General features: G+C 44.2%; 2 protein-coding genes across 10 annotated transcripts in view; one reads left to right on the top strand and one right to left on the bottom strand.

Moving 5' to 3' along the window:
• cwc27 (CWC27 spliceosome associated cyclophilin) overlaps positions 1 to 2,116 on the bottom strand; it is a 276,041-nt gene extending 273,925 nt beyond the window's left edge. The window contains exon 1 of one of the 2 annotated variants that reach the window (XM_038791030.1): positions 1,950 to 2,116. Coding sequence is in view for 1 of the 2 variants with exons in the window: in XM_038791029.1 (XP_038646957.1) it covers positions 1,796 to 1,837 (42 nt within the window). In the remaining variant the exon portion in view is untranslated. Of the gene's footprint in view, positions 1 to 1,795 lie in introns of both variants that reach the window. The other variant, XM_038791029.1, reaches the window with a different exon arrangement.
• A 12-nt stretch (positions 2,117 to 2,128) lies between these two features.
• srek1ip1 (SREK1-interacting protein 1) overlaps positions 2,129 to 19,679 on the top strand; it is a 38,883-nt gene continuing 21,332 nt past the window's right edge. For 3 of the 8 annotated variants that reach the window (XM_038791034.1, XM_038791036.1, XM_038791033.1), the window contains exons 1-2: positions 2,158 to 2,388; positions 15,213 to 15,260. In XM_038791034.1, the coding sequence (XP_038646962.1) occupies positions 2,376 to 2,388; positions 15,213 to 15,260 (61 nt within the window). In that variant the 5' untranslated portion in view covers positions 2,158 to 2,375. Of the gene's footprint in view, positions 2,389 to 2,942; positions 3,414 to 15,212; positions 15,261 to 19,679 lie in introns of those variants that run through there. The other 5 variants (XM_038791032.1, XM_038791031.1, XM_038791038.1 and 2 more) reach the window with 3 other exon arrangements.

Here is a 19,679-nt window from a genome sequence, read left to right as displayed (position 1 = left end):
TGTAACTGGTCTGATTAGTAAGTTTGCAGACGACACAAAGGTTGGTGGAATTGCGGATAGCAATGAGGACTGTCAGAGGATACAGCAGGATTTAGACGTTTGGAGACTTGGGCAGAGAGATGGCAGATGAAATTTAATCCGGACAAATGTGAGGTAATGCATTTTGGAAGGTCTAATGCAGGTAGGGAATATACAGTGAATGGTAGAACCTTCAAGAGTATTGACAGTCAGAGAGATCTAGGTGTACAGGTCCACAGGTCACTGAAAGGGGCAAGACAGGTGGAGAAGGTAGTCAAGAAGGCATATGGCATGCTTGCTTTCATTGGCCGGGGCATTGAGTACATAAATTGGCAAGTCATGTTGCAGCTGTATACAACCTTAGTTAGGTCACACTTGGATATAGTGTTCAATTCTAGTCGCCACACTACCAGAAGGATGTGGAGGCTTTAGAGAGGGTGCAGAAGAGATTTACCAGGATGTTGCCTGGTATGGAGGGCATTAGCTATGAGGAGAGATTGAATAAACTCAGTTTGTTCTCACTGGAATGACAGAGGTTGAGGGGCGACCTGATAGAGGTCTACAAAATTATGAGGGGCATAGACAGAGTGGGTAGTCAGAGGCTTTTTCCCAGGGTAGAGGAGTCAATAACTAGGGGGCATAGGTTTAAGGGGCAAGGTTTAGAGGAGATGTACGAGGCAAGTTTTTTTACACAGAGGGCAGTGGGTGCCAGGAACTCGCTGCCGGCGAAGGTGGTGAAAGCAGGGAGGATAGTGACGTTTAAGGGGCATCTTGACAAATACATGAATAGGATGGGAATAGAGGGATACCGACCCTGGAAGTGTAGAAGATTTTAGTTTAGGCGGGCAGCATGGTCGGCACAGGCTTGGAGGACCAAAGGACCTGTTCCTGTGCTATACTTTTCTTTGTTCTTTGTTGTGTTAATTTCCTCTTTAACCAGCAATGCAACTCCACCACCTTTTCCTTTTTGCCTGTCCTTCCAAATGGAGCATATCATGGCTTTGGGCTCTTGTGCCTTAATATATGACAGTCCAGGGGCATGGAGGCACAGTAGTTAGCATTGTTTCTTCACAGCACCAGTGTCCCAGGTTCGATTCCCTGCTTGGGTCACTGTGCGGATTTTGCACATTCTTTCCATGTCTCCGAGTTTCCTCCAGGTGCTCCGGTTTCCTCCCATAAGTCCAGAAAGATGTGCTGGTTAGGTGAATTTGGACATTCTGAATTCTCCATGTACCCGAACAGGTGCTGGAATGTGACGATTTGGGGCTTTTCACAGTAACTTCATTGCAGTGTTAATGTAAGCCTACTTGTGACAACAATAAAGATTTTAAAAAGCTTTCACAGCCATACAGTATCACTGGCCAGTTCAGCCATACAGTATCACTGGCCACACAACTGCTTTCAGGAGACATATTTATAAACAAGGTGCCGTGGCTACTCCATACTCTTTTAAATGAGTTGAACATGACATGACCCTTGTTGAGTCGGGTACAGGAGTAACTGATATGAAAGTTGTCAAGAGATAATTAAATTCGAACAGTGACAAATGAAAACTGAAGGCCAGACGAAAATCTGTTCCGTCACGTTTGGGGCGGGGGAAGAGTAATGTCAAAAATAACGAAGACGTTCTCTCAAAAAACTAAATTAAAGGGCTTATATAGCCATTTGGACGTGGCCTGCACTGGTCAACGGCCTTGTTCTTAAATTAATTTACATGCACACGTCTCACATGAAGACATTAACTGATATGCGTGTTGCCCCAAGTTGTGGTCTTTACCTTGCCGCTGCTCGGCGGCTCCTGGATGTAGATGTTGCTCATGGCGGCTGTTTAGAACGCGAGCCCGGTTTAAAACCCGGAACGCGCTCGAGCTACTTCCCGATCCTGAGCACCAAGCTGGGCCTCCCTCACCACACACACAAAAAAAATCTACCTTTAAAACAACCCTGTCTATGAAAACGTGGTTCCCAGACCATCCGAGTACTCGGCTCCAACAGGAACCCTCCCCCTCGAGTCGCCGCGAAATTTTATTTTTTTTAATCTTCGCAACTCATCCGTCGCGCCCGACTAATCGGCTCTGGCTCGCTGCGAAATCGGTCCTGAAAGCAAACGGCGCCAAGTCATTGACGACGCACAGAGGCATCAACTCTAACGGAAAGGCATAAAATGTCGTGTACGATTTTGAAAGGGGTGTTAAAAATCTAATATTTATTTTTATTGGCGACGTTTGATATTTATTATTGCGGTTACCGGGGTGAATAAGTGGGAAATGTGGCTGGAGGGAAGATATTGAACGGTGCACCAGATTGGCAAGCGTACTTGGGAGCTCGCTGGAGTTGGAAACGAATGGAATTGTTCAATGGCTTTTTCAGGTGATTGAATATATATATATATATATATCATATAGAATGATTTGTAACTTCTGCTCCTTTCAGCACGGTAAAGGGAGGGAAGGGCGTGCTGCAACGATGAATCGGTGGTAAGTGTGACTACATCGGAATCTTGTGTTCAGCATTTAAAGGAGCAACACATTATTGATGGACAGGAAGTAGAAACTGCGTTCATGCAGGTTGACTATCGGGAGAAATCTACGGCCCAGTTATCACCCTTCTCACCGCAGCCCCCCCCTCCCCCCCCCATCCCATAGTTGTTCTTCTATGAGGCGGTCAACAGGTATTCAGGCAATCCTATCTGCTTTGGATAGCCTGCAGCAGGCATCTCGAAGTCCTGGAGAAGTGCCACCAACAATGCCTTCGAAAGAATCCGGTTGCAAGAATGATCGTCGAACTAAATCACTCATAAACAGCTCTGCTGGGCAGGACATTGCTTTTTGTACACCAGTCAACAGCTCTACTCAGAACTGAACTCGCTCAGAGCAAGGAACTCCCAGACGGACAACGGTAAGGCTTTGGGGATGTCCTCAACGCATCCCTGACGATACCAAATGTTCTCACCGACTCATGGGAGTTCCTGCTAATGACTGACCAAAATGGACTAAGTTTATTCAGGAGCACACCAAACGCATTGAGAGATTTTGTCAGGAGCCTCCAGTGGCAAAGTTGAGGTGTCAGAGAGTGCAAAAACCTCCAAACAACCATCTACCCCACTCTCCAAGCACCACTTGCCCTTTGTGTGGTAGAGTATGCAGATCATCCTAAATTTATCAGCCATCTCAGAAGGCATCAAACTGGCTTGGAAACACACATCCTTGATCACAAAGGGCTGCTTAAGAGAAGACTTAAGGACTCCCCTCAATAATTGCTCTGAAATACAACAGCACAGATTTACAGACAATACTAAATTGAGGCATATAGTTATTATTGAGGATTACTGCAACATAAACTTTAATCTTGTAGAATGGGAATGAAAATTGCAAATTCATTTTTGGATAGATATGGTGAGTTGGTGCATTTGATAACAGGAATACAGAGGCCAAATATTCTGTAAAGTAAGAATCTAAATGGGATAAGGTTTCAAAAAGTTCTTCATTCTCAAAGGTATTCAGGTGGCGAGAGAGAATCTGAGGGAAATGACAGAACTCCAGAAAAGTATTCAGAATATGCTTCTGCAGTCAATGAGACTCTATATCAAGGACGACCTCCAAAAGGTGAAGAGCCGGCAGGTTATTTGCGGCAGGGGCCTCCAAGATCATTTTCCCATCTAGTGTCCGCTCTTGTGAAGCATGATGCGCAGGTCTTTGTTGTCAAAAACTCATTGTCGAAGTTTGTGAAATGTTGAACCTCTTGTCAATGGTGATTTAAGTTTTGCTATAGCAATGATTAAGGACAGGCTAAGTAACTTGCATGCAGAAAGGGGAGACAGTGGTGTCGTAGTAATGTCACTGGACCTGTAATGCAGAGACACAGGTTGATTCGCTGGGGATATGGGTTCAAATTGCAACATGGCAGCTGGTGGAATTTAAATACAATAAATAAGTAATGTGTTCATTAAACTATCAGCCATTGTCCCCCATACGGGTCGTTAAAGTAATATGGTCGTGATCGTGTGGGATTTCAACTTTCCCAACATTAACTGTGGTGTGAAAGGTTTAGAGGGAACGGAATTCTTACATGCAGCCACAAGAACTGTTTGTTTTCCCGGACTGGCCTCCCCAAACAGGCGCCGGAATGTGGCGATTAGGGGCTTTTCACAGTAACTTCATTGAAGCCTACTTGTGACAATAAGCGATTATTATACTAATATCCTTTTAAGGAAGGAAATCTGCAAGGTGCCTGACGAATAAGGCAGTTGAGTTGAGGGCACAAATTAAAACATGGTGCATGATGTTATTGCTGTCACTGAGACATGGTTGTGAGAGGGACAGGATTGACAGCTCAATATTCCAAGATATAGGATCTTCAGGCGAGACAGAGAAGGAGGTAAAAGAAGAGGCGGTGTCGCAATTTTGATCAGGGAGTCCATTACAGCAGTAAGGAGGGGCAACATCTTAGAAACTCATCAAATGAAGATATATGGGCAGAACTTAAAAACCAAAAAGGAGAAAAGGGACTGCATTGGGACTTAATTTTAGGTAACAAAACCGGACAGGTGGTTGAAGTGTCAGTCATTTTGCAGACGGTGACGATATCTCCCGTTAAATTCAAGATTATTATGGAAAAAGACAAGGATGGGCCTGAAATCCAAGTTCTAAACTGAGAGAAGGTCGAATTTCATAAGAACTGGACTCCGCATCTCAAAAGAATACAACCATAAATAGCCACAGGGGACTATTCAAGTACACGACCTCCCGTTTAGGGTCTCTTCAGCTCCTGCATTATTTCAAATGAAGGCATTATTCAGGAACCACCCAAGGTAGAAGTGTATTTGGCTGTTGTGCTCATTGTGGGGACCACCAATATGGATCACATGGAAAACCTACAGGAGGTCCTCAAATGATTCTTCCATGTTGGTGCCTGCCTGAAAAGAAGCAAATGCGATTTTAGGGCAAAAGCTGTGACATATTTAGGGTATGGGGTGGACATAGACGGCCTGCACACTGGGGAGGAGAAGGTTCAGGCCATAAAAGGGGCCCTGACCCCAAGGAATGCCACGGAAATACAATAATGTTTAGGCCTCGAAAATTACCATGAGTAATTCATTCTGAACTTGGCCACTCTGTTGATACCCCTGCACATCACATGGGCGACATGGTAGCACAGTGGTTAGCACTGTTGCTTCACAGCTCTAGGGTCCCAGGTTAGAATCCCGGCTTGGATCACTTTCTGTGCAGAGTCTGCACATTCTACCCATGTCTGCGTGGGTTTCCTCCGGGTGCTCCAGTTTCCTCCCACAGACCAAAGATGTGCAGGGTAGGTGGATTGACCATGGTAAATTGCCCTTAATATCCAAAAAGGTTAGGCTGGGTTACAGGGATAGGGTGGAGGAGTGGATCTAAGTGGGGAGCGCTTTTAAAGGGCCGATGCAGACTCGATGGGCCGAATGGCCTCCTTCTGCGCTGTAAATTCTATGATTCTAACATGTATGATTTAGCCAGAGTGCACTGAGAGCAGATACTTTTTTAGATAAATCTGTGACAGAATAGTGGGACGGATTGAAGAAGGAAATAGGGAGCGCGCAGGTCCAACATGTTCCAATCATGAAAAAGCGTGGGACCAACAAATCGAGTGAACCCTGAATACCAAGGGATATAACAGCAATGGATAAGGTGAAAAAAGGAGGCTTATGGCAGATATCAAGGGCTCAAAACAAAAGCCCTAGAGGCATGTAGAATGTGCAAGAAGGAAGTTAGAAAGGAAATTAGGAGAGCAGAAGGTACATGAAAGGATATTGGCAGGTAAAATAAAGGAAAATCCTACATTTTATGTTAAGGGTAAAAGGATAGCTTGAGGAAGAGTAGGACCCATTAAGGACGGTTTAAACTAATGTGGCAGGAGGGTGAGAACTGTTGCAGGAAGTCGAAGGGAAGTAAAGGGACAGAAACAAAATGCAGTAAGGGGAAAAGTGAAAGGCAGAGAAACCAAAGTCAAAAAGGGCCACAGAACAGAGAATGTGGATAACTCAATGAATGGGTCCAGTAAAGCTAAGAGAAATAAAACACACGGAGAGTGTACAAAACATGACCGGACAGATGGTTTGAGAAAGCAGGGCAGAGAGCCAGGAAATTCTAGATTAAACTGCATTTATTTCAGTGCAAGAGGCCTGATGGGCAAGGCAGGTAAACTCAGGACATGGATGGGTACGTGAGACTGGGATATTATAGCTATGACTGAAAAATGGCTAAGGGAGGGGCAGGGCTGGCAGCTCAATATTCCAGGATACCGATGCTATAGCAAAGATAGAACAGGAGGTAAGGGAGGAGGGGGAGTTGCGTTTTTGGTTAAGGAGAATATCACGGCAGTACCGAGAGGGGATATAGACGAGGGTTCGCCCACTGAGTCTATATGGGTAGAACTGAAAAATAAGAAGGGAGAGTTCACTTTGATAGGACTGTACTCCAGGCCCCCAAATAGTCAGCGAGAAATTGAGGAGCAAATATGTAAGGAGATTACAGGTGGCTGCAAGAAATGTAGGGTGGTAATAGTTGCAGACTTTAACTTTCCCAACACTGACTGGGACAGCCATAGCGTTAGGGGCTTAGATGGAGAGAAATTTGTTGAGTGTATTCAGGAGGAATTTCTCTTCAGTATGTGGATGGTCCGACTAGAGAAAGAGCAAAACTTGATCTCCTCTTGGGAAATAAGTAAGAGCAGGTGACAGAGGTGTAGTGAGGGATCACTTTGGGACCGTGACCATAATTCCATTAGTTTTAAGATAGCTATGGAGAATGATAGGTCTGGCCCAAAAGTTAAAATTCTAAATTGGGGCAAGACCAATTTTGATGGTATTAGACAGGAACTTTCAAAGTTGATTGGGGCAATATTTTCACACACAGGGTGGTGAGTGTCTGGAACAAGCTGCCAGAGGCAGTAGTAGAGGCGGGTACAATTTTGTCTTTTAAAAGGCATTTCGACAGTTTTAATGGAAAGCTGGGTACAGAGGGTTCTGGGCCAAATGCGGGCCATTAGAACTGGAAGCAGAGGCTGATGGTCGAGGGGTGTTTTTCTGAGTGGAAGCCTGGGCCCAATGGGGTCCCGCAGGTATTAGTGTTGGGGCCCTTGCTGTTTGTGGTTTATCTAAATGATTTAGATATGAATGTAGGAGGGTTGATATGTTCGTGGATTATATGAAAATTGGTGGGGTGATAAATAATGAGGAGGATCGTCTTCGATTATAGGAGGATATAGACCGACTGGTCAGATGGGCTGATCAGTGGCAAATGGAATTCAATCCAGATAAGTGTGAGGGGATGCACTTGGGCATGACAAACAAGGCAAGGGAATACAAGATATATGGCAGGACCCTGGGAAGCACCGAGGATCAGGGATCTTGGAGTGTATGTACACTGGTCCCTTAAGGTAGCCGGGCAGGTGGATACAGTGGCTACGAAGGCATATTGCCTTTATTAGCTGAGGCATAGAGTTTAAGAGCAGGGAGCTTATGCTGGAACTGTATAAAATGTTGTTTAGGCCACAGCTAGAGTACCATGTGTAGTTCTGGAATCCTCATTATAGGAACAATATAATAGCACTTCAAAGGGTACAGAGGAGATTTACCAGGATGTTATTTGGGCTGGAGGGTTTTAACTTGGAAGAGAGATTGGATAGACTGAGGTTGTTTTCCTTGGAGCAGAGGAGACTGAGGGGGGACATAATTGAAATGCATAAAGCTATGAGGGGCATAGATAAAGTAGATAGGAAGAAACCTTTCCCTTGGTGGAAGGATCAATGACCAGGGGTCACAGATTTAAGGTAAGAGGCAGGAGGTTTAGAGGGAATGCAAGGAAAAACTATTTCACCCCAGAGGGTGGTGGGAGTCTGGAACTCACTGCCTGAAAGGGTGGAGGAGGCAGAGACCCTCATAATATTTAAGAAGTATTTAGGTGTGCAATTGTGATACAAAGGTAGACTAGACAATGGTCAGGTGCTGGAAAATGCGATTAGGATATTTGGGTGGTTGTTTTTGACTGGCGCAGATGCAACGGGCTGAAGGGCCTTTTCTCTGCTGTGGACCTCGATGAATCGTGTGAAAAAATTAAAGAAAGTGATTTGCAAATCTGGTGCAGAATGGACATTGAGACTACATTCATTCGTGACCTGAAGATTATGTATATTTATGGTGGCAATCCCAGGCTCCAGAGACACTCTGATCAAAACTTCCATGTTTGTGGACAACATCGCCATTTTCTGCACAGATCCATTATTGGTTGAAAAACTGATATGCACCTGCACTATTTCAAACTGGCCTCGGGAACCAAAGTAAATCATGGACATGATGAACAAATCTCTAGTAAGGGGGGGGGGGGGTAAATACCTAACATCGCCCTTCTGTTGACCACCTTTTGTGTATGGCTGTGCGTAGACCCCCAATACACAAACACCAAGTGTTACTACATACTGAGATTCTACTTATGCCCATTGCTGCAAAGGATTGATCGGGCCATGTTGCTACGGAACTCTCCATTCAATTGGACCATGCTATACCGACTATCCCTCATGGAAAAGTTTATGCCGAAAAACACCTTTGACCACGAGTCCATCAGGTAGTGGTCCATTCGTAACCACCTCAAGACCCTGCGAGAAAGAGCGGTAGTAGATTCCGTCGGGCAGGTCTTTGAACAGACCATCAAAGTTTTTTGGCAAATTGCTTCGTCATCAGAAGTTTCAAACAAGCACCAAAATATGGCTTGGTTTGTTGTGAAAAGAGCCTCATAAAATCCCTCCTGCATGACTGGAGTCTCACCCCGATCCACATGTTGCCCTCAAGGCAGCTAAGGTGGGAGCAAGACTGTTGTGCCTTTGCAAAGCAGATCTGGAAATAGATGCAGGGGTTTTTGTCGAGGTTTATTGCAAGCAGCTCTGTAATTCTGGTTCTGTGCTGTATCGGCTGTTCTCAGGGAAACATACTGAGATAACATCAACTGTTGCTGGAGGGCCATCAACTCGGTGACAGATGTTCTTTGGTGTGCCCAAAACCTATTGGTCTTCGAGTTGTCGATGCAGGAATGTGTGATACGGAGTAACACATTCTAAGGTCCAGGACTACATGTTAAAGGATACACTAAAGTTTTGGAGCAGCTGCCGCATAGTCACAGTAGGAAAAGACAAGTGTGATAAATATCTAATTCACGCTAATATTTTAGAGGCAATGTTTAATTCTGGAAAGATTAAAGTTTAAATGTAGAAAATGGGATCTATTATACTCCAAGTTGGCGTCATGTGGATTTAAGGGGTTAACAGCTAGAAAGGTAAGATTCTATAACAGCAGGTGGGCTTACTTAGCTGGAGAACTGGAAATGCTTGTAAATAAGTGCATTCCAAAGAAATGTTTGGTTTTCGGAATTAAAGCTATATTAGTTTGAATGTATTCACTGAACCCTGAAAGGCTACAATGTCTTGGAGATGACTGGATTTTATGGTTCTCTGGTTTCAATTTATCTGTGTTTGCAGTGTGGTGTGCTCGACTATAGTTTCCCTGTTACTTCACATTTGCCTCCTGTTAATTTTGAATGTTTAGAGTATAAGTCAGATATTACACATTTTTACTTTTCTGACTTTGTAATGTTTATTTTATTTTTTTCAAAACCATGGAATCTTGTGGACAACTGGAATTTCAAACTTTAAACAATGTTACTGGCCCCTAACTGGACCATATCACAAGCTCTTTCTGTTGTAGTACACTGAGGGTCAGAAACTGTAAAACAGCTCAGGCTGTGTGTTTGACGTGGAATGGATACTGTAAATAACAAGCTGCAATTGAAGTTTTTTGAGGTATCTCAGGGTCCCATGTACTGTATTGGAATAAACTGATGCAAAGTTCTATTCTCCATATAACAAAAAGACCTAGAAGTACAAGAGAAAATGCAAAAAAGTGTTTGTGGTTTTCAGAGTTGGATATGCAGCTGAGGAGAAAAAATATTGTACGGCGACAGGGAAAGGTTAATAGAGTGAGACTAACTGACTTGCTTTTGTGGAAAACTGGCATGCACAAAATTGTTAAATGGCTGTCTTCTGTGCTGTAAGCATTCTGTGATTCTATTTACAAGAATGGTACCAGAACTAAGAGTTCACAACAATCAGAAAGGACTGACAGGCCATGTTATTTATTTTCAGTAAAGACAAGACCGAGAGGTGACCTGTTACAGATCTTAAAAGTTTGATAGAGTAGTCCTAAAAAGGATGTTTCCACTTGTGGGGAGTCCATAAGCGGTTAGAATTGTGATAGTTACTAATAAGACCAATAAGCAATATAGGAGAAACCTCTTAACGGAATGGTGAGAATGTTGCATTTGCTAAGTTGAGTAGTTGAGGGAAAAAGCATAGATGCATTTAAGAATAAGCTAGATACGCATATGGGGGAGAAAGGAATAGAAATGTTGATGGGTAGGATGAATTACAGTGGTATGAGTCCTTGTAGGGGCTGGTTTAGCTCACCAGGCTAAATCGCTGGCTTTTAAAGCAGACCAAGCAGGCCAGCAGCACGGTTCGATTCCCATACCAGCCTCCCCGGACAGGCGCCAGAATGTGGCGACTAGGGTCTTTTCACAGTAACTTCATTGAAGCCTACTCGTGACAATAAGCGATTTTCATTTTTCATTTCATTTCATTGGTATAAACACGATGAACCAAATGGCCTGTTTCTCTGCTGCAGCAGAACGCCTAGGACAGCATTTAAACAGCTCAGTAACCTCCACCCGTTACCATGGGAACTCATAATCCACGAGCCGCACTGGGAGATCGATGAGTGATTATCCGTGGTCCTCGTGAGGGTTATCACAACCACCAGCCGTACCTCGCGCCCCCCCCCCCCCCCCCCCCCCCCCCCAACTCCAGTTCCTCCCCCTCACTCCCACAACGATGGGGTCTTCTTTGCACACTGCCTTGAGTCCACTGTCAGGGAACCATATGTACAGGCGTGAAGTGGATGGGGGATTATCACTTCCTAGCCAAATGTTAAAAGGCCACAGATGGAGGCTCTTTATGTTGATATCCAATTGCTGATGAATCACTTCAGTCTCTGTTTGTGAGCCAGTCTTGTCCTCTTGAGGGATGACCTTGGTTTAATGTGGGTTAAGTCCCCTCCCTGGAGCTAGGTTCCAAGAACGTTGAAGGCATTGCCCCACCCAGAGTAGTTTCTGCAGTAGAGGGTTCTTTGCTACTGAAATGGTCCACGTGTTTTTTGTTTCTAAGGTCCTCACCCTGGTTTTGACCTTGTACGACACAGACCAGTCTTTTCCACAACAACGTCTGGGAACCAAGAGGGTCCATCTCAGAAATTACAGAGATTATTGGTATCTCCTGGCCTGCAGGTCCTGTCGGGTATTGTAATTTTTTTTCTGGGCCTCTTGTTTTGACTCCACTTTCCTACCTAGGTTGGAAAACAATAGACTGAGACCGGTCCAAAGGCGTCGCCGCATGAGCAATTTCACTGGCATAGCATGTGGCATGGTCCTCTAATTGAAGGGGAACTAAGCCAGTTTGATGTCGAAAGAGCTGGCTGTTTGTTTCTTTATACTGCTTTTAAATGTTTCGACCAGCTGATTGGCCAGGCCATTCGAAGCTGAGTGGTATAGTGCCTTTCGGATGTGTTTCATCCTGTTGCACTTCGCGAAGACCTGGAATTCTCCACTCTTGAAGGGGGTTCCATTGTCGGACACGAGGACCTCCAACATCCCATGAGAGCAAAATGACTACCAGAGTTTCTCAATGGTGGCGCTGGAAGTCACGGAGGACACCTGATAGCCAAAGCCCATTCTAAATGGATAGACATACACGATTTAAAACATTGACCCAATAAACGGCCTGGCTGTGTGTGTGTGTGTGCGTGCGTGCGTGCGTGTGTGTCTGTGTCTGTGTGTCCCTAGGCAGCCCTTGAAGGATATTTGTCTTTCTGCGCTGGAAAATGGCGCACACCGATGCGACCCCGAAGGGTGGGCGAGTGTATTCATATAACCCCGTATGGGTGTTGATGGTGATGGATTTCCTGGATGCTAAATCAAGCTGCAGCTGGAGGCATGCATCGCCTCTGTCAGTTTGGAAATGTGTGGCGTCCAGCCAGTTTGCATATGTGCAGTATGGGGTACCAGTCAAAGTGGGAGGCTCTGTTGAAAGTTAATTCTGGGAAGAAGCTGTTTTTCAGTCTGTTTGTACTTTTGTATCTCCTGCCCGATGGAAGAGTGAGGAACCCAGGTGGGAGGGGTCTTTCATTATGCTGCCCACTTTCCCAAGGCAGCGAGAGGTGTAGATCGAGTCAATGGATGGGAGGCAGGTTCGTGTGATGGACTGGGCTGTGGTCAGACTCTCTGAAGTTTCTTGCGGTCTTGTGCTGAGCAGTTGCTATACCAGGCTGTGATGCAGCCAGATAGGATGCTGTCTATGGTGCATCTCTAAAAGTTGGTAAGAGTTATGTGGACATGCCGAATTCCCTTAGTTTCCTGAGGAAGTACAGGCGCTGTTGTGCTTTCTTGGTGGTAACGTCGACTTGGGTGGGTGTCCATAAGGTTTTTAAAGTAATGAAAACTTTGTCCATTACTGACAGGACTGGGTGAGCTTGTGGGCAACGGTAAGTGACTGACGCCCTGTGTGTGTTTCTGGGGCAGTGTTCGAAGGAGTACTCTTAAGCTGCCAAGAATAGTGCCCAGTTGGATCCGAGCCAAAACAATGGAGATTTTTGGAGATGTGTACCCCTAGGAACTTGTCGGAACTACTCCGCAAATACTACCAGGTGTATAATACTAAGGCATTTCAGCTGCCTACATTCGACCTTTATCTTGGTGAGCAAGACATAGGGGACTGGGTGCGCTCTGAAATACTTGGGTAGGGCCTCTGGATCTATGTAGACTTTTGTCGAGACCTTCCTGATATACCTCGGGATATATCCCGATGACTTTGTGTCGGACTCAAGTTCACATTTTCTGCCAGTCGAATCAGATTTTCTTGCATCCAGTCTCTGCATAGAAAACTGGGTTCTGGTCCTTGTACAATTATTATAGGGAGTCTGACCTTCTGTTGCCCATGAATGATTAGGGTCATGGTGGTTCATTCGTAGAGGTTCCCCTGTGTATGTGGCCAGCCTGGCCCTGGTGTCTCGCAAGCCCAGGGACGAGATGCCTGCTCGGAGGTGTCTAAAGGTCAGCTCTCCTATAATGGAGACTGCAGCTCCTGTGTCCGCTTCCATTTCCAAGGGGTGGCTGTTGACCTGGAGTTTAATTTTGAATGGAGAAACTTTTTGGGTGGGGATGCAGTTCTGCTACATCAGTTCATCCTGTTCGGGTTTGTGGATTTGTGACTTTACAAGGCCCAGGCCTGAGGTAGCTTTGACCTCCAACCTCAGCGGTACACATACTGACACTTCTGGCAGCGTTTACTTGGCTGTATCCTTCAACCGTAGGCACAGCACTCTTTGCAACTGTTCCCCGAGATCCACCGGGGAAGCTTCCCTAACGTTTCTGGGGTTTCGTCACCATCGACCCGTAAGCTTGCATGCTGTGGCTGAGTGGTGAACAGGTCGTGGTTGGGGTGCAGAGGTGCTTTCTGCGGGGAGCCAGATTTTCCTATGCAGTTGCCTGATGTTAAGCACGCTGTGGTCCATTGAATCTTGAAGTTCCTGGGCCCCTTCCAGCATTTTCCAGGGACATCACTAGTTCAATGGTTGTTTTAAGGCCCAGGGCGGGTTCTATAAGTTGTTTTCTCTGTTGCAATGTTGTTTATCCCGCATACCTGTCGGTCCCATAGCAGCTGCAACAGGGATGACCCATATTTTGTGTCCACATTCAGTGTTCCGCCAGTTTCCTGAGCCTGGTCAGGAATTCTGTTACAGACTATCCAGGGATTCTTCCGGCTGTATTGCACATGTAGCACAAGAGAAATACTGATGGTTTTGGGCCATAGTGGTTTGCTACTAATTTTACAAGTTAATTCAAAACATTTGAGCCTGGGACTGCCGGGTAAGTCAAACACATGCCGAACAGGAGGGCAGCAGGGTGACGCAATGCTTAGCACTGCTGCCTCACGGCGCTGAGGTCCCAGCTTCGATCCCGACTCTGAGCCACAGTCCGTATGGAGTTTGCACATTCTCCCCGTGTTTGTTTGGGTTTCGTCCCCACAACCCAAAGGTGTGCAGGGTAGGTGGATTGGCCATGCTAAATTGCCCCTTAATTGGAAAAAAATTAATTGGGTACTTTAAATTTATTTTTTAAGAAACTCATGCTAAACGCGGGGCTCCACAAGTGGTCAAAAGGGTTTCCTTTTGTCAGTCGTCAAAATAAATAACGCATTCTTTTGGCATATTGGGGCCGATCCTCCACGCCTGCATCATACAGCTCGAGTTTCCCGAACAGTGACATTCCGGGTTCTCTTCCTACGTTTCCTTACTGGAGTTGATTTTTTTTTAAGCAGGGCTGTACAGAATCCTGTTCTTGCTCCTTGTCGCCAGTGTAGTAATCCAGGAGACACCAAAGATGAAGATTTAAATAGATTTATGCTAAATTCAAAAGTAAAGCCACACCCGCAGCGCACAACGGACGTGCCCCAGCCCGGTACTAACAGGACACCCGGTCCAGGTCTGGGACAGTGTTTAAAGGGCTTGGTAACGGGTCCCTGCTGGGCGGACTTCGCCCTCTACCATGGGAGCTCGTACTCCACGAGCCCCACACGGAGATCAGTGGTCCTCATGAGGGTTACCACACTATGTAAACTAACAAAGGTCACACAAGGTTCATCTAGTGTCACCAACCCAAATTTGGCTCCGTATGAAATACGAAATGTATGCCTTTCCTTAAGGAAGAGCAACTAACTTTTAGACATTAAAATTTAATTAACTCGAGAAACAAAATTCATATCATCTAGAGAAAGAACTTCCATTCTGTTCTGTCTTTCCTGATTATTGTACTCCTGCAGTTCCATAAATGTACATCCTCATGTAAAAGTGTCTGGAAACCAGTTTTTAGTTTGATTTTGACCATGCTGCAGTGAAATACTTTATGCATTATTTTTACATGATATCATTGCTACAGGAAAAAATGACTCCGATTTTATATGACGCTAAATGGTAATACTGAAAACTCAATGCACAATGTAACAAATTATGTTCCAGAAAGATTGCGATAAATCAGTTCTAATTTTAAAGTATTTCATTTCAGGCCCAAATAAAGACAGTATCCGAGCAGGATGCAAGAAATGTGGATATCGTAAGTAGCAAACCAATAGCTATCATTATTGACAAAGAGAGGACTCTGAGCGAGAAGTTCCTCTGACCGGCAGTAATACAATTATAATCCAGTGTTTCGCTGTCCCTGGGTTAATCTGATATTTTCCTTCACTTGTATTATAATTGTTATTTTTCTGAAGGAACAAAACATTTTCTCCTGATAGTTGCAATTACAAGCAAAAGTTTACTATTTATGAAAAACAATTTGCATTCTAGTTCTCTGCAATTTTAAATGTATGTAGATTTTCCAGAGTTTAGCTTTTGTCTCAATCCACCTTATTGAGTTTTATATTTCCACAAACATCAAATTTGAAACATTACCATTAATAACACTGCTGAACCAGACAGTCTAAGATAAACATTGAATGGTGACTGTTTTAGTATTTAAATGTTCCATAGAGATCATTTCTACATCATGAATATTTGGCGTAACTTTTACTGCGGGAGATCTGTGACTATCGGAAGAAGGTGTCAAAATCCACCCGCTGATCAATATGTAGAAAAACTTGTCAGGATGATATAGTAAAGCACGTCATCAATGAGGATATTGACTTTGTTGATGTGGCTGGTGACACTCAGCTCTGCAAATAGTGGGAAGACTGAAGCCATTATTTTCTGTGGAGGTTGGTGAAATGAGTAGACAGTTGGTAGATGAAGTTCGCAGAGAAATGTGAAGCAATTTGTTTTGGTTAGAAGGACTTGGAGAGTCAATATAAAATAAACAGTACAACTCTGGGGAGGGGTGGAAGAGAAAAGGGGCCTGAGTAAATGAGTGCATAGGTCATTGAAGGTGGCAGTACAGGTTGAGGATGTGGTTAATATAAACATATAGTATCTTAGGCTTTATTGATAGGGACGTAAAGTACAAGAGCAAGATTATGTTGAATGTATATGTTGGGATAGAACTGGGATATTGTGTTTCTGGCACTGCACTTCATGGAACATTAGAGAGGATGCAGAAAAGAGTCACTGTTTCCAGGGATGAGGAACTTCCATTTTTTTCCTATTCATTCATGGGATGTGTTGCACGTTAGCTGAGCCAGCATTTCTTGCTCATCCCTGATTACCCTTGAACTAAGTGGCTTTTTAAGCCATTTCAGAGGGCTTTTCTGATTCAACCATATCGTGTGGCTCTGGCTGGCAGATTTGCTTCCCTATAGGGCACTAATAAACTAAATAATTTTTTTTACAGCGATAAACAATGGTTATTAGAATTTCAATTCTAGAATATTTTTATTGAACTCAAATTTCATTAGGATTTGAACCTGGATCCCCGAGCATTATCCTGAGGGATCTATAGATTACTAGTCTAGTGACAATACAACTATGCCACCACTGCCTTCTAAGATAGATTGGAGAAGTTTGGGATGTTTTCCTTGTAGAAGAAAGGGCTGGTGGGAGATTTGATAGAAGCATTCAAAAGGGAATTCGACTATTATCTGAAAAGGCAGAATGTGCAGGGTTATGCGGAGAAAGCAGGAGAATCACACTTAATTGCTCTTTCAGTGAACCAGTGCTGATACAATGGACGAATTGGCCTCCTTCTGCACTGTATCAATTATGTGATTCCATCCCTCTCCCTGGCAGCAGTCTGAGATTAAGCTAGTCTGTTCACAATATTAGGTGTGACATTTGATATCAAGATGAGCTTCTGACCTCATGTTCATGTTGTCACTAAGACTACCTATTTCCACCACCCTGTCTCAGTTCATCTGCTGCTGAAACCCTCATTTGTGCCTTTGTTACCTCTAGGCTCGACTATTGTAAACATTCCTGGCTGGCCTCCCACATTGCACTGTCCGTAAACTTGAGGTCATCCAAAACTCAACTGCCCGTGTCTTAACTCGCAGTAAGTCCCATTACCCTACCTTCTTGTGCTCGCTGATCTACATTGGCTCCCGGCCAAGCAAAGCCTTAATGTTAAAATGACAAGAAGAGAAGATTAAGATGCACACACAGATGCATAAATACAAGTACCCACTATGACACATCAGCAATATAGGTGTCCAGCAACCAAGATTGTTCAAAAAATGCAGAATATCCAGTTCAGTGGACGGAGGTGAAAACGGTTTGTTGTGGAGGGATGGTTATGAAACCTGAGGCACCAAATTGATTCACGTTGGGATCCTTAGAATGATGCCATAGCCAAAACTCTGCATCAATTCAAAGAAGTTGAATGCCACGGGCAATGCATTTGACGTTTTTTTTGAAAAGGTTATGATTGTGGTTTAAACTATCCTTGTAGAATTATTTTATTAAATAAAACATTGATTTTTAATTTGAATTACTGGTGTTTTCTTTTCCACATTTCAAATTCACAATCACCTACACCAACACTTGCAGTTCACATTTTATACTTGGTATAAGTCGAACCCTGTCTTTGGAAGCATTTTTCAAAGTTTTTAGGTTGACTTATAATAATCTGCGATTTACAGTAAATAAATCTGGATTTAAAAAATATAAGCTAGTGTCATTAATGGTGACCATAAAATGGCCAGATTGTTGTAAAAACTCACTTGGTTCACTGATGTCCAACAGGGAAGGAAAAAAAACTGTCCTTACCTAGTTTATAATTGCCCAGCAAACCATTCATTGAGATCAAAGTGCTATAAAAATGTTACTTTAATGTTGCGTGATATGCTTGTATTGTAAACTCAAATTCTTCCAAAGACCAATATTCAATGGGATATTTTGCATCCACCTGTACAGGCAATGGATTCTTGTTTTAATAATTATTTTGAAAGATGCCCCTCTGAAAATAGGGAAGTTGTTCTGTGCAGTACTGCAGCGAAGTGTCAGCCTAGAATATGTGCTCAAATCCTTGAGTAGAACTTGAACCCACTACCACTGAGCCAAAGTTAATATTTGGTAAGCTTGGACTTGTTAATTGTGATCAACATGTTACAGTTTTATTTAAATGGACTGATTTTTGGGACCACGTGATGTGAGCACGGAAGCAGCGTTTTTCGTGAGCTTTGGCTCTGCTTCTCTTTCCATCTTTATTTTTATCCACGTGCACATCCATTTATGATTTTTTTTCGGTTTGTATGGCTTTTACAATAACCGAGATTAATTGGTCAATGTTTCAACACTTTTGAGTCGAGACAACATGCTTTAATCCTTGTTGTTTGTGGCAGCTGGAGTGAGTTGGGGTGGTGGTCTTTGGTGGTGGTTTCCCGCCCTGACAATACGGTGCACACCAACGGATAGCTGTCAGCGATGAAGGTGATCCAGCTGATAGTCTTGGCTCTGCGATAAAGGGCATCAAAGCCAAATTTCAAGAGTTGTGAAGTGTCTTTTTGTGGAGGCGATGGCAATGCATGAGAAGATTTTGTTTGCAGAGAGAGCACTGTCCCTGTTGGAAGCCCGCCTCCGCATGGTTGAGTTCCTGTTGCATGGCCTGTCGCCCATCCTGAAGAATTCGCGGGAGGACAAAGGGAAGCCGGTGAGGAGCCTAGTCACCTGTGTCTTCAATGAGGAGCCCATTGTGTACATTGCAACGTGTTTCCAACTGGATTTGTAAACTGCTGTCATGTCTTGGGGGTCTTGATCTGGAAGATGGACAGCTTGGATTCGATGGAGCACATTTAATCCTGTCTTTGAGGACTGGCATTGTGTTGGAGTCAAGAGGGGTTGGGATTGCCTGAGCCAGCCGGTTGTTTTCTGCCCCACCCTCGACCCTGATTGGAGCTGAGGTCGTTGACCATCTGGCTCGGTCGAGTTGGCATGTTGGAACTGTTCTGTTCGTTGAAATCCTTGAATGATCCTTAAGAGTGCTCTCCATTTCAGATCCTCCTTTTATCCCGGATGTCTACTTTCTTGGAGAGTGGTCTTTATCCTGATAACCACATCGTTTCTTACATATTATCCTGGACTTTATTCACTAATAATCATATGGATGTCTATTAATGTTGTCAATTCATTTGTTTGCAGGGAAGTCAATGTCCTGGGTCTGATGTCCTGCACCATTGTTATCCTGATTTAATAAGGTTTTATCATGCTTGCTGAACATTAAGTTCAGGATTTGAACGCAATTTCCTTATCCTTGGCGGGAGGATGAGTGGAGCTGGAGAGGGTGGGGTGTGTGGATGGTAAGGTTAGATTTGTCCTTGCTATGTTCGAGGAAGGTCCCCCATACAGAGGCTTTTTTTATTTTCGGCTGTACTTTTTTCTTCAAGCCCAGGCAGACCATGTATCACCTTGTTGAGAACTGGGGTTTGTTGGAATCCCTTTAGCAGGGAGTCTGTCGTTCCTCCTAATGTGGGTCTCCCTCTGTGTGTTTTACTGCTGACAGAGCTCTTGTGAATGAGGCTGCTCTGAATATCCTTTTATCTGGTGGTGGGTGGTGCGGCCCAAGAGGGTTTCCTTTTTCTTCTACTGTTGGGGCATGGGGTGTTGG

Source organism: Scyliorhinus canicula, chromosome 3, assembly GCF_902713615.1.
Source record: "Scyliorhinus canicula chromosome 3, sScyCan1.1, whole genome shotgun sequence".
NCBI classification, from domain to species: Eukaryota; Metazoa; Chordata; class Chondrichthyes; order Carcharhiniformes; family Scyliorhinidae; genus Scyliorhinus; species Scyliorhinus canicula.
This window is presented reverse-complemented; position numbering and strand designations above follow the sequence as displayed.